Raw genomic sequence first — 13882 nt, 5'->3', positions numbered from 1 at the left:
ATTTATTAAGATTACAAACGGCCTTGCATACAGGTTAAGAAGCTCTTGCAGTTAGCAATTCCCTTTGCTGAAAGTATCCATCATTTGAATATGTAAAACCCTTGCAAACTGATAAAACCATATTGTCCCTCTCCACAGACAGCTATGTATCGCTTACCTTGGTCACTGGGCACAGAGGCTAACACTTAGAGTTACGCATCTCTATTCTCCTCTCCTGTAAACAAAGGGAGGCCACAAAAACATTATCAGCAAGTTTTCTGTTTTATTTAAGATTTTAGTTTTAATTCTGAAGACAGAGGTACATTTCTCTTGGTTTAGTTTTAGCGTCAGGTTATAACCATGTTTAATTCATATTTTTTTTTTTCCCCCTCTTATAGACTTCTCCTCTTCCTAATCTTTTCAATACTGCAGAAAAAATCCAGAAACTAGAAGGTTAGGTTTAGAAATCAGGTGATGAGACAAACTCCTGCAAGCGACCTTCAAACCTGTTGGACTTCGACTTCCAGGTCGTGATCAAGACAAAAATAAAAAAAAAAAACAATTTGCTGGAGAACAGTGGATTAATAAAATATATATATATATATATAGATATGGCAGCCTCCTTCAATTTCCCAAACGCATGTACTGACTTACGAAGGCAACAAATTCACTTTAGTGCAAAGACGGACCATTTCTGGGAAGGAACGCGAGTCTCCGCAAGTAGCATATCCATGATAACTGAAACTTACAGGACCCATATTTTTGTTTTTAAAAAGGCGGCCAAGTGTGACTTGACAGCAGGAATCAAATACACCAACACCTTCACAGATCTTCAAACAACAAAAAATAAAAATCATCAAGTACTGATAAAGATTGAGAATTCTCAGTTTGTTAATAGCAGTGGAACGTTTTTATGCTGAACGGTTTCAGGGTCTTCTAAATCGCATTGCTCCCGGTGGGAATGGCCTGCTGCTCTACACCCGAAAAGCACCATTAGACGTGGAAAACATTTAAAAGACGTAAAAAAAAAAAAATTGCCGACGAGTAAAGAGACCTTCCAAATTCCCATTTAACACTCAACCCCTTCAACACCAGAGGGTTCAAAAATATATTTGACAATCCCGCCCCTTTGGTCCTGAAGAAAAAAAACAAACAAAAAAAAAAACCAACACGTTTGCCAGCACAAATCTACTGAAAGAATTACAAACCAGACCCACCCAAAAAAAATGTTAATGGCATTGAAATTTTTTTATGGTGCTCTCCCTTAATAATAAAATATCTTCCTTAGTTACTTGATCATGTTAGGCTTCTATTTCTCTTCCCTAAAGATTTTTTTGTTTTTTAAAGATTATTCCTGCTACTTGTACTAGCTAGATCTCAAGAGCTGTTAAATCACATTTCATTAAGCTGAAAAAAAAATAAAAATCATGCAGCAGACCAATGATCTCGGGGAACGCGATTTTCTTGAAAAATTTCATACAACTGATATTATGTTTTCTCTTTAAATCGTTCAGGAAACTCGTTGGTGCTTTTTGGAGGTAAAGATGCCAGTCGCCTCTTCGAAAGAGTTTCAGCACTGCCACAATGGCGGAATCTTAGAACATCAGATATCAATTTAAACGTGTTAAAGGGTGGGGAGAGGGGGGGTTATTCACCCCCAGAACCAAGAGTCTTGAGAATCCTGGAAACTGTTGGAGGAGAAGGATCGCATGAGAGGGAAAACACTGAGGATTTGATTTTGACTGAAATTGGATTGGGAAAGAAATCCCCAAAAATTTGTAGCTGTCCCTTATTTAAATTTATTTTTAATGACGGTCCAGCGCTGAGCTCTGTAGTAGATCTGTAGGTGTTTTGGTGGGGGGTCTGAAGGCTGTTTGAAAGCCTGGAGGGGGGGAGTGGTAACTGGCGGGATTTGTTGGGGGAGGGTACGGGCTCCAGTTTGGTCTGTGTAGGGGTATCTGTGTGCTGAAAAGATTATTATGGGGGTGGTGTGGAGGTATGGAGCTGCTGGGGCCGTCCATCTCTGTCAGGGCTTGCAACGATTTTAACCAGTGTGGCGGATTGTCGTCTTGCAGAAGTTCTAAACCATTTCCTGTGGATGACGGGATGCCTGGAAAGAAAAAAACAAAACAGCTGCAGGGTAAATAGAGAAATAAAGGCTGTTTCTACAAATCACAGTAACTTATTGAGTTCAGGAACATAGCAGATCACAGTGATACCCAATAGTTGTACAGCCAGGGGAGGGCTGGCAAATTTTAGTCTTAAGACTCAGCTCAGCAGCTTATTGGGAACATTTTAAAAGGGGGGGAGGGGAAAAAAAAAAAAAGAAAAAAAAAAAAAAGGTGGCCCAGCCACCCATCCAAAGGTAGCCCACTATGGGACTGGCCCAGGGGGGGCAGACACCCTACAGCCCAGCTTGCCCCTGTGTACAGCATTCTCCATACACACTGCAAAACCACATCCATGGGGGGAGATTCAATTCAGTGCGAATTGAATTCAGAACGTCCGGAAGTAAAGATGTATAACTTAATATATGAATATTTATTATTCAGCTAATAGATTTTAAAATCATACTTAAAGGAATCATCACCTCCTCCCAATGGTTTATCCATGACGCCCTGACCAAGTATAAATGCATTTCCTGCTAATGGACTAACTGGGAGCCGCACCTGCTGTAACTGTACCTGCAACAGCCACATAACAGGTGAGAACAGCTGCAACTGCTGCTCCAAATTAGTGGGGAATAAAGCTCGCCCCAAAACAGCAATGACTTGTGCAGTCTTAGGACTTGTGTGTCACAGGATGACGGTTACAACCACCCTCCCCTCCCCCCCCCCCTCCCACATAGGGTGTGTCTTCCCCCAACACAGAGAAGACCAATCCCACTTATAAGCTGACCTGTCACCTACACCCCAATCTGGTATCTTTGTATCAGTTTATATATACCATCCATTCACCTATTTCTTGGCGTTTCTATAGCAGACATTATTTTATATACCATTTGTAGGACATTTCCCTGGCCAGTCAGGCTTACAATCTAGTCCACTGATGGGCAACCTTTAGTCCGCTGAGGGCCGCTGGCGGCCTGCCTGTTGCCCATCCCTGATCTAGTCTTTTATGCCTTGACAAAGCTTACAGGGGTTTTCCACCTTCAGATAAATGTATTTAGCTTGCACACGTACTCCTACCGCTCTGCCTGATGATATAAACACTGAAATAAAAGGAGTTGTTCATTCCTGCTGCCCTGGTATAAAACACAAAGCTTCTCTCTGGAAATCACCATCTACCATATACACAGACATGGCTGAGAAGCACAGAACCAAAAGGTAGATGAAGAAAGCTAAAAAACAAATTTAACAAGACAGGGTCAATTACAAGATAATTAATTAGGGACAGATTCATATTTTATTTTTTTATTTTTTTAACAGAACTATGAAAAATCAGCATTACTTTTTGCTGTAATATCTGTAAAAAAAAAAAAAATGTGTTTACGTTGTTCTTCGGAACATCGGACAATTGAATCTGCCCCTTATTCGAAGATGGACAAATTCTTAATTGAGCATGTACAAAGTAGTACTTTATGTACAGGTTCTAAACCACAACATCAAGAGCCCAATGATCCTGTGAAGACACCTAGTGAGGCTGAAAGAAATAAAGTTCAACCTTGGATCCAGAAGATGATTAAACAAATCATTTCCTGATCCCATTAAAAAGGTAGAGATCTCCTAGATCCACTGACATCAATAAAGTTATTTACTTCTAGTCGGTATATTGTGCACAACGGAGGCAGTGCTAACGTTACTGACAATTATTCATACATCAAATTACTATCTGCCCGCATCTTAAGTTGGCCCCATACACCGAAAGTCGCATCAAATATCTGGCAATCGCTTGACAATGAGATTGGACTGGCACAGTTCGGTGGAAGATGATCACCATCAGCCCTTGGTCATCTTTATCGCATGATCGGCTACAATGAAGTCTGACGGTGTCCACACACATGACCAGAGAGACAAAACAGGTGGACCTTAGTTTAGTCATCCGCGAGTGGTCACATTGAACGGTGATCCAGATGGCTCACTCTATGGTTGTGTGAGCGGACTTTCTGTAAGTCACAGTGGCCACACTTCTCAACACATCTCTGATGTCCTGTCTCACGGGACTAGCTATTTGAAATTGTGAATATACTGAAAGGAGTTGCCCAGCGTTAGACATCTGCTGCTCTTTGGTAGTCCCCCCAACACCAGTAAGATGGCACTACTCTCAGTTCACACCCCGCTGCACGACTCCAGACGCCCAGATCTCTAAAGGATTTAAAGGTCAACAAACTATAAGTCCATCATAACACGGAAAGAGGTACTTCTATTTTGATTTCAATATAGGTATATATTCCTTTTAAAAAGGTAAAAATCTCCCACAAAAAACCCCAAAAAAAAAACAGACAACTGGTAACTGGGCAGAACCAGAAACTTCTCCCAAATCCATTTATCTAATCCCTTATGGTTTGTGAGTCCACTAAGCTTGTATGAATAAAAGTCTGGTCATGTCTACTCACATTAACAGAGGAGAGGATGCAACAGCGACACCCGCTGTCATGCAAAATCCATTAGTATAATAGACCCTGCTCTCCAGATTGCATATTACTACAGCAATATCAATGTTTGGGTTTATCCCCAGTGACCGGGCCCTTCGGAAATGTGGACTCCTGAGCAGAAACTTCATTTACAACCAGGTTACACTGGGAGAAGAAACACGGATATTGCCCAATGGTCGCTTTAATGTCAATCATAACTTTCTCTCTCCCTGGATAGTGGTATAATGACCAACTCTACTCATGCCCTGTATGGGGTCATTCTCTACCATCTGCCTGGATGGAGTGTAACTGGATGCTCTGTGGGTGCAGCTCAGATTTGGCAGTCAGCTCCAAGTACCTTTAGCTATAGCACTCGCCATCACAATTATTATTCAGACGACATACTAGGTTCTCCAAAAATGTAATAGCTGAAATTACCTTTAAAAACCCACCAAAATAAACAAACCTACATGAGTTAAAATTGAAAATAAAAATAAAATATAGATATACAATTTTTTTTTTCTAGGCAGAGATAAGGGGATTTAAGCCACTACAAAAACAATTAAAAATACATTAAGTCCTAACATAACATGTTGACTCATTGATACATTGTGGAAAACATACAACCCTCTCACTCTGTAGAACAAATGTGGAGTATGATTTGAACGTTCTCAAATTGATTTTGCCTTGATTTTGTATACCCCACTTTCTTTCAATAGGACAATCATTAGAATTTTCAGGGTTGATTATTCCACCCGGTGATATTAAAATTATATAGTAAAATTAATATAGGGGGACACTGAAAATCTCTGGTGCAGAAAACACCCAATTTCGGATGGTTATTTTATTTCCGCTGCAACCCACCACGAAGGCCGTTTATGGGGAGGGTACAGTTGCAGACGCTGGCTAATGTCTGGGCAGCAAGGGTGCGTCACAGTTTGATTGAGAAGCGGTTACCTGTGATAATGGCGGGATCCATCCAGCTGGTCGGGCAGTCCCAGTTCAGGCTGTTAGATGTGCCAGTGTTGGACGTTGGGGCACCGTGGGTGGCGTTGGAAAGGGAATCATTGGGCAGCCCACCAAAGTTGATGTTTATGTTGGGCAGAAGTGCCCTTAGACCGTCCTGCCATTCCTTCACATTTATACCCTCTATTGAATTGCTGTGGTCTGGGAGGTTTATCCAAAAAAAAATAAAAAAAAATATATAAAATAAAAAATAAAAATAAAAAAAGAAAGAAAAAAAATAAAAAAAGTTGCCGTTAGAATCTTCTGTTTAAGGGTGAGGAAAGTTTTAAAACGTAATCCTTTTTAAAATTCATAACTGGCGTGAATGCAGCTAGATTTCAGAATAAAGGGAAAGATTCACACCGCTACAGTATACGTAGCTATGCTACCTTAACTTAATATAAAAGCAAAATAAATCACCAGGGAAATTACTGGTAAGTTGTTAAAAAAAAAAAATGCTAGGAAGGATTAGGCCTGCAAGAAAAATGCACATTAACTTGGTTTTCCAGAGTGATGTGGATTATATGTGGGACGAGAATTTAAGGGGGTTAGGGATAAACACAACATTAGTATTATGTAATTTAAGGTGATGAGACATCACTGGTAGATTCCGCTGAAGGAAAAAGTCTGATCTAAGAAAATAGACCAGACTGTGGATGGCTGTAGGCATCATACAGGCTCTCAATGGACACAATCATGTTTTCGAAATCCACTAAAGTCAATGAACTGCACAGCATGCCAGCAGCTTCATTATATGCTCCAGGATATAATCCTGATTTCACCCACTTACAATCCCATGATAATTATAAAGAAAAAGAGAGAAAAAAAAAAAAGTTTTAAAAATTGCAAATCACGGCCATAAAAATGTGTTTATAACATGTATATTTAAAGGTGCGATGTCCATGTACGATTCTAATTATCCTGTTTAACATTATAGGAATTGAGGTCTGTGTGGCTTTGTGCAATGAAATGCAGTGTCTAATTTAGCCTCCAGATGTCACTGTTGCAATCCCTATCCACAAGATAAAGCATTTAGATTGCAGCTGGATGTCTCCATAGTCAGTGACACCTTCAGGTTTACACTATAAACAAAACAATGTACTTTATAAAATGTGTAATTTGTCAATAAAAATAGATTATATATATATAAAAAACAAAAAAAAGGTGTAATTTGTGTGCTGCATTACAGAGTAATTGTATCCCCTTGTTTTGTTCAGTGAGAATGATTTGATAACAATTTACATTTCAACTCCTCCTTTACACTTTTATTCTGCAACTAAAACAAATCTTATACCAAGCGGCACTGACCAAGGAAGACTTTAGAACACAAGTTTTCAGACTGCTGTGTGTGTATTGGAAACGGTTTATTTAATTGGCACCTGTTGGAGTAACTGTTTATCCGGGACAGAAAATTGATTTAAACTAGAAAGTTGCGGATTTAAAGTTAAGATCCATACTCCACATTTATTCCCAGATCCCATCTCAATGTCACGTGCTTCACAGGTGCAACAGGGAATCCGCACCAACATTATACACCGAAAGGAATGGCTTATACCCAATGCAGTGCACCCAGAGTCCTCTTCCCCACCTCAGTTAGTGCATCCTAAAAGCACACACACAGTAAGCTATTTTACAGCAAACTAGTAAAAGTGGATGTTGTCCCTTTAACCCTTTCCCTTGAGGCTTAATGAACAATTGTTACATGTATTATTAGTTACAGAAAGAACTTTTTTCTTTGTCTAAACCAGGGGTCTTCAACCTTGTGGTAGGTATTACACTTGTTTCTTTGCTGATGGTAACATTTCCTTACCGCCCAGTGGAGCCAGTAACTCAATTTAGCTTAAGTGCAAAGACATTTTTCGAGGGGAAGGTTATTTTATTTAACTATATAAGCAGCAGCTACTTGAAAATGCCTATATGAATAAGACACTCTGCAGTCTTGTATATACAGGATACTATACTGACATTATATATATATATATATATATATATATATATATATATATATATATATGCAGGTTGTTCGCAGCATGCACTGTAACGCTCTGTGACCATCTCTGCACGTCCCTGCAGGATACACTTGTTGTTGTGGTGGACAGGCTCTCTTATATTACTATTAATATACTTATCAGGTACCTCCAGTCTGTCCTGTCACCGGTTAAAGGGAAATCCTCCCAAAACTCTAAATAGAGTTAAACTCAGTCCTAAGGACTATGCACACAGCAGCTACTAGATGGGTCCATTCACTGCGGGACTAATGTAAGACACTGCGTGAAAGCTGAACTCCCGGTTTTAGGAGCATGTGCAGTAGCGCATTTTGAACACTGGAGTCGCATGCCTGCTGTAAGCCTGCAACGTGCAACCGACTTCATAGTGACTAATACAGCTATTATTAGATGCATTTCTCATGGATCTATTAGCACTGCTGTACATAAGAGGCCTCGTCCATGTTTCCATGCAATATGGGACCGTGAGGTCACAGGATTCCCTATCAGACCACAGACCTTCTGCACTTAACACAAAGTGGTCACTGAACACAGATTCTGGAGCGGGGAACTAATACAGAGATCTATTATAGATCACTAACAGCTCCAGGAGGAACGTACACAACATAGAAACACACATACAGTATATACGTACACACACACACTTCTCGTGGACCAATTATGTTAAGTGAATGTAACCAGCAGGATATATTCAACCTCTCAAATCTCGTTATATCAGTATTGTTATATCCTGTTTGCTCCTCAATGACTCTGAAGTACTGAGCGTTGTTGAACGGTTTATGAATGTTAAAGATCTATACTTTAAATCTGCCCTATATCATCACAGACCGTAACACAAATATGTAGGTTAAACAGGTTCACTTGTATGTAGCAGCCGGTCTCCCTTAATTTTGGCTGTCAAACAACTAAAGGAACATGACTGTGCACTTTTTACAATCTTAGTCTCCAATTAAGATGAGGATTTGCAAATGATGTGTGTCCCCTGCCTTAAACTGCCCACACTAAATGTTTCTAGGTAACAAATGAATAATATCTGTGCAATCGTTATCAGGGCAGAATTTCACAACCCGGGTTACAGATAAATCATTTTTAATCTGATTTTTGTTTAAAACTAGCTCATAAGTCAAAGAAAAGAAGAAGTGAGCAATTATTTTACACACACACACACAACATTGCTGTAATAAGACAGCAGAAAGATCATAGGACAGGTGTATAACCATTGTTCTGGATGGCATAACCTGACTACAATATCAGCTTCTTTTACTATATACATTTGATTGTATTTGATCTATTGTTACTTGTTATTTTTTTTATTTTTTTTTACACAACAGTTAAAGATCAGACTGAATGATCGGATTGTAACTTGTGTGGGCAGCTTTACTGTTGTACAACAAACTGATCAGTTTCTAAAGTACAGGGCAGCAACATTTTCCAATAAAGCATTGTGGCACGTTGTACTGTGGTGAACGGGCAAGGAAGGGGCATGCGAGAGGGCAGACTGCCATCTGTCCCAACTCACATGATACAAGTCTGTAGAAATCTCTAGCTCACAGTTAAAAATGTTATAAACCACTTTATATAGACTTTTAGAAGAAGGCAGTGGAAAAGATTATTTGCAAATCACCTCCAGACTACTTACACTATCTGTCCAGTCCCAGGTATCTGACAATATAATATAATATAAATCACATGTAATAATATTAGAATAGTATTCTGCTCTTTATTCTCTACGAATCAGGCAGCAAGAACCCACACACTCCTTGGCAGGATTTTTTTGAAATCCAGAAGCCAGATTAATTTACAACCTTTTTATATGACCACTATAAACACCAGGCCAGTGATAAATAGACTTTGTTTCTCCGGCCGCCAGGGTGTATTTTCGGCGCCTGGATGCTGTCGAGCCCTGAACGAGACATTTGCTTTCAGTTTGCTGCACTAGATTGTTAGCAGTTACCGCATCTTTTGCATTTAGATAGTTTTCATGGATGTCGCCTGCGCCCTTTGCAATGAGACATCTCCACATTTAATAAGCTGCCTACACAATCTGGTTTCAAAATAAACCAAAGTGAACTGAATATATTAAACAAAAAAAAGAAAAAAAAAAAAAAAAGATGTAAAATAAAAGCAAACAACTTAATGCAAAGAGTACAACAAATATGATTAGAGCAGCATAAAACAGTTTTACAGTATGTGAGTGACAGTGACTGCAAATCAGAGACTGTTCCACTGCTTACTCTAACCCTGAGGTATACAATGCCTGCGGTGTAAACCAACAGAGAAAACAGGAACGATAGCCGGGTGCCCCTTGTAAACTGACACGGCAGTGTACTCATCTATACATCTCCAAGAGACTGGATTCCGCTGCACAAATGACGGTCCAGCCATGGTCCTCCGGGCACCACAGCGATTTCTTCTGGCCATAGAGAGTGGATTGATAGAGATGCATTAGAGCAGGTCTCAAACACTTTTCTGTAAGTAATATGTCCTGTTTCAGTACCCCAGTCACACACTGCCCATCAAGTGTTTACACAAGAGGTGCGCAACTCAGTATCAAACTGGAGCCAAAATTTGCCTCTCGGCATCCTAATGGTCAGATATTCAATATATACCTAGAGATACGGCCTCAGTGCAGGGAGCTCTGGACAACAGCACACTGACACATGGGACCCGCAGCTAAGAGTCCGCACCACCCTTCTCTAGACCATTACTAATCTGTACTTCCCATTGACTCCAACTAAAATGCACAGGAAGACAACATCTTCAGCACTTTTCTTTTATACATTTGATTGGTCACAGGTGCTGATAAACTCGCCACTGTAAAAACTATGTGCTGGTGTCCAAGCATGATCTAACACAACTGCCCTTATAGTCTGAGGCCATAGTCAACTGGTTCAGCAGAACGCACCAATATGAACGGTTATACGTTTCTCATTTACAAAGGCCATTTAAAAAAACAAACGTGCTTTAGGGGATTATTCACTTTGGACCAAACCTCCAAGATTACAAGAGCTCCTAGAGATCATGGTTGTATGACTCAAACACAGGACTATGCTGCAGCCCGACCACAATCATAGTGCGCTGCTGTCCGTGTTCACGACTAAGGAGGTGTTGATTTGTTTCCTCTGCAAACACCTTCACCGCCTGTACGTCAGAACGGCCATCACCAGACCTGCATATAGGTGATAGCAAAGTACCAACAATGTCCTTTACGGTTACATGTTATAACAGTCGGCTATCTCTACACAGATATAAGATCTGGGCCAGGGAATACAATGGGAACAGTTGAGGAAACATGTTTTACTCACATCTCCACTACTCTCACACTGATCAGACCCTTATTAACATTGCTTCGATCACATCTCTTGCCTACGCCAGACATGTATCATCATCATCTATTCATATAGCGCCACTAATTCCGCAGCGCCGCACAGAGCACTCATTCACATCAGTTCCTGCCCCATTGGAGCTTACAGTCTAAATTCCCTAACATACACACACACACAGACTAAGTGCAATTTGATAGCAGCCAATCAACCTACCAGTATGTTTTTGGAGTGTGGGAGGAAACCGGAGCACCCGGAGGAAACCCGCGCAAAAACGAGGAGAACATACAAACTCCTCACAGCTAAAGCCATGGTCGGGAATCAAACTAGTGACCTCAGTGCTGTGAGGCAGAACTGCTAACCACTCTTGGTTGAAACACAATATAGTCATCACAGCTTTTCTATCTCCAGTCAACTCTTTTAAAAGGTAAAGCTGGATTCTAAATTAGTCTTGATCGCAAGGAGACTCTGGGTCCATAAGAAAAATCAGATCTATACCTACACTTTACCCAAAATACCACTCTAGGCTGGATGGTCCATAAAAAAAAAAAAAAACAACAACTTTATAGGTTGGTTCCTGATAACATTCTCCTCCATTAGGTAGAAGCAGAGATCAGAAACCCAAATTAATTTAGAAGAGGGGCTCTTGCAAATTGAGAGGAACAACAGAGTAGATCCCTCAAATTTCCTACCAGATTAGAGCCATATTGGCCTATACAAAGAAGAAGGCTCTTTAGGTGGACTCTGTATAAATTTGCCAATAAACCAGACAACATGTTAGTGTCCCAGTTACGACAGACAACCATGGCCAACAATGTCCTAGAGATCAGATCACCTGAAGGCTGTGATCGGCATGAAGTTCACAGATTAGCAGCATTCCAGTACGGTTATGAGAAATGTGGAACTCTTAAGGGCATCTTGGAGAGAATCAGAGACATTCTTAAATTCCCTACATATTTCAACAGCTAGCCAAGGGAAACAGAACTTCTGAATAAAGGGGTGGAAAGTAGAGAAGGAGCTGAAAACAATAAGCAAACGTAAAATTAGTTAAGACCTGAAACCTGATGGGCTCATAAAAACAAAACTAAAAACATAAAAACTAGAGAGCCATGACATACCAACTCCCCACGTTCCTTCACAATCCAATCACATTCAACATCAAAAACAAATACCTTCTAAACTGAACCATGCAGATAATTATCACTACAAAACCAGAGACCTTTGGTCCCCCCCTTAAAAAATAACAGACCTAAATCTCTATTAAGTATTGATGGTCTTAGACCTACATTAGGCCTTTGATGTCCTCTCTTGGCTTTATATTTACTCAATGTTTAACAAAACGCACAGGATGAACCTTTTGTGGATGTAATCAAGATACTACAATAATCCTATACCTTACCCTACAGCTCTTATTCAAACCAGATTTATATATTTGTCAAGGCACATGGCAGGCATATCCACTACCTGAGGTTCTTCGTTTTGACCCTGGACCCACCTGACCTAGCATTGCAAGCAGGAGGGAGAATAAACTCTTTGCACATGAACTCATTCTCACACTTCGCAACCTGTTAAAATCTCTGCAAAATATCAACGCAAAATTAAAGATTGGCTTGTTACAGAGAGTGTCATCTCCCTTGTCTGGGGGTTAATACAACTAATACCCTGGAACAGAATCATCAGGTTTCACTGAGAAAATCATTTAAAAGGACACTTGCACTTATACTGGGAGTGGAAGATTAACTGTAAAATAGTTACTTTGCCAAGGTGACTATATTTTATTAGAACCCTTCCATTCCACACAATAAATTATGTTATTTGGAATCACAAGCATCTTAGTGAATAGTATCCTGTTCATACATAAGTGACCAGCTGGTCTGGCCTGATGGAAAGGTCCTACAGTACATCCAAGTTCTCTCTATCTACACTAAATACTATAGAGGGCTATTGGCTTGGAACAGAAGTTCTGATTTAAATCCATGTGGTCACTATGTCTACCAAGCCTTACTTTGGATGTAAATGGGTTGAACGCAGACTTGTCAGGTTAAGCAGGTTCCTACATCTATGAATTTCTACGAGTCCTCTTCAGCACAGATGGAGGATGCTGCATTATCATCTCATTCAGAAAACCTAGCACGCCCCACGTGGGAACACACTGAAGCTGTTTCTGGATATCATCTGTGGCAGAAGTGTGATCTCCATCATTTATTGCGTTTTTGGCTACCCACCGTCTTATGCTAAAACTTCTCTTTACGGTAAATGGACTTGGGCAACACGCGGTCTACTCCCCATCTCCATCGGTGTTGTACTACGATGTCCAAGGGGAGCGGTCAGATCTCTCTTATGGAAAGTCACAGTATGCCTCGTTCCACCAAGAGTGCACCATCTGTCACCTCCAACATTGTCTCATGTTTGGTCTCTCTCAGGAGAACATCTCAAACCTCTCCAGTTGTTGGTTTCTGGACCCAGATGAGCTAATTGGACAGATGTGTATCCATTTTCCTACAAAAACCTCAATACTACTGCTAGGATGCAGGTGGGGCCCCAAATTGAACGCTAAGAGCCATCAACTGAAAAAAGGTTAATTAATCTACGGTTACTGCTTATGCCCAGCAAGTTTACCTGTAGGGCCCAACTCCATATCTAGCCAATCTTGAGTACCCACCACAATTCACACAAAATCTACCCAGGTGAGACCTCTTCTTCCAGTCTATGCTCTATCCCGTCTTTCTAACCTGTGATTAAGCTGTTACTTCTCTCACACTGCGCTGGAACATTTGTGACATCATACCCTTTAGAATCAAAACAACAAAAAGTAAAGGTTCCTGCTGCGATGTGACTCACCCTCACCCGAAGGCTGTATTTTAACCTAAGATGACTGAACAGCAGTATTCTTTAAAAGGTCAACTCCACAAAAAAAATTATGATTTTGCTTCATTTTAATAAGAACAGAGAGTACCATAATTAACTGGAATAAGCCCCAAAAAAACCAAGAGACA

The 13882-nt window shown here is 40.3% G+C and overlaps 1 protein-coding gene across 9 annotated transcripts in view; it reads right to left on the bottom strand.

Annotated features, from left to right (window-relative positions):
- Positions 1-242: 242 nt before the first annotated feature.
- The window catches only part of CNOT4 (CCR4-NOT transcription complex subunit 4), a 58709-nt gene continuing 45069 nt past the window's right edge, over positions 243-13882 (bottom strand). For 6 of the 9 annotated variants that reach the window (XM_075210413.1, XM_075210412.1, XM_075210417.1 and 3 more), the window contains 2 exons: positions 5510-5719; positions 243-2089 (listed from right to left, as the gene is read on the bottom strand). In XM_075210413.1, coding sequence (XP_075066514.1) covers positions 1785-2089; positions 5510-5719 — 515 coding nt within the window. In that variant the 3' untranslated portion in view covers positions 243-1784. The remainder of the gene's footprint in view (positions 2090-5509; positions 5720-13882) is intronic. The other 3 variants (XM_075210416.1, XM_075210419.1, XM_075210420.1) reach the window with 1 other exon arrangement.

Source organism: Mixophyes fleayi, chromosome 4, assembly GCF_038048845.1.
Source record: "Mixophyes fleayi isolate aMixFle1 chromosome 4, aMixFle1.hap1, whole genome shotgun sequence".
NCBI classification, from domain to species: domain Eukaryota; kingdom Metazoa; phylum Chordata; class Amphibia; order Anura; family Limnodynastidae; genus Mixophyes; species Mixophyes fleayi.
Note: the sequence above shows the minus strand (reverse complement) of the source record. Positions and strands in the feature narration are given on the sequence as shown.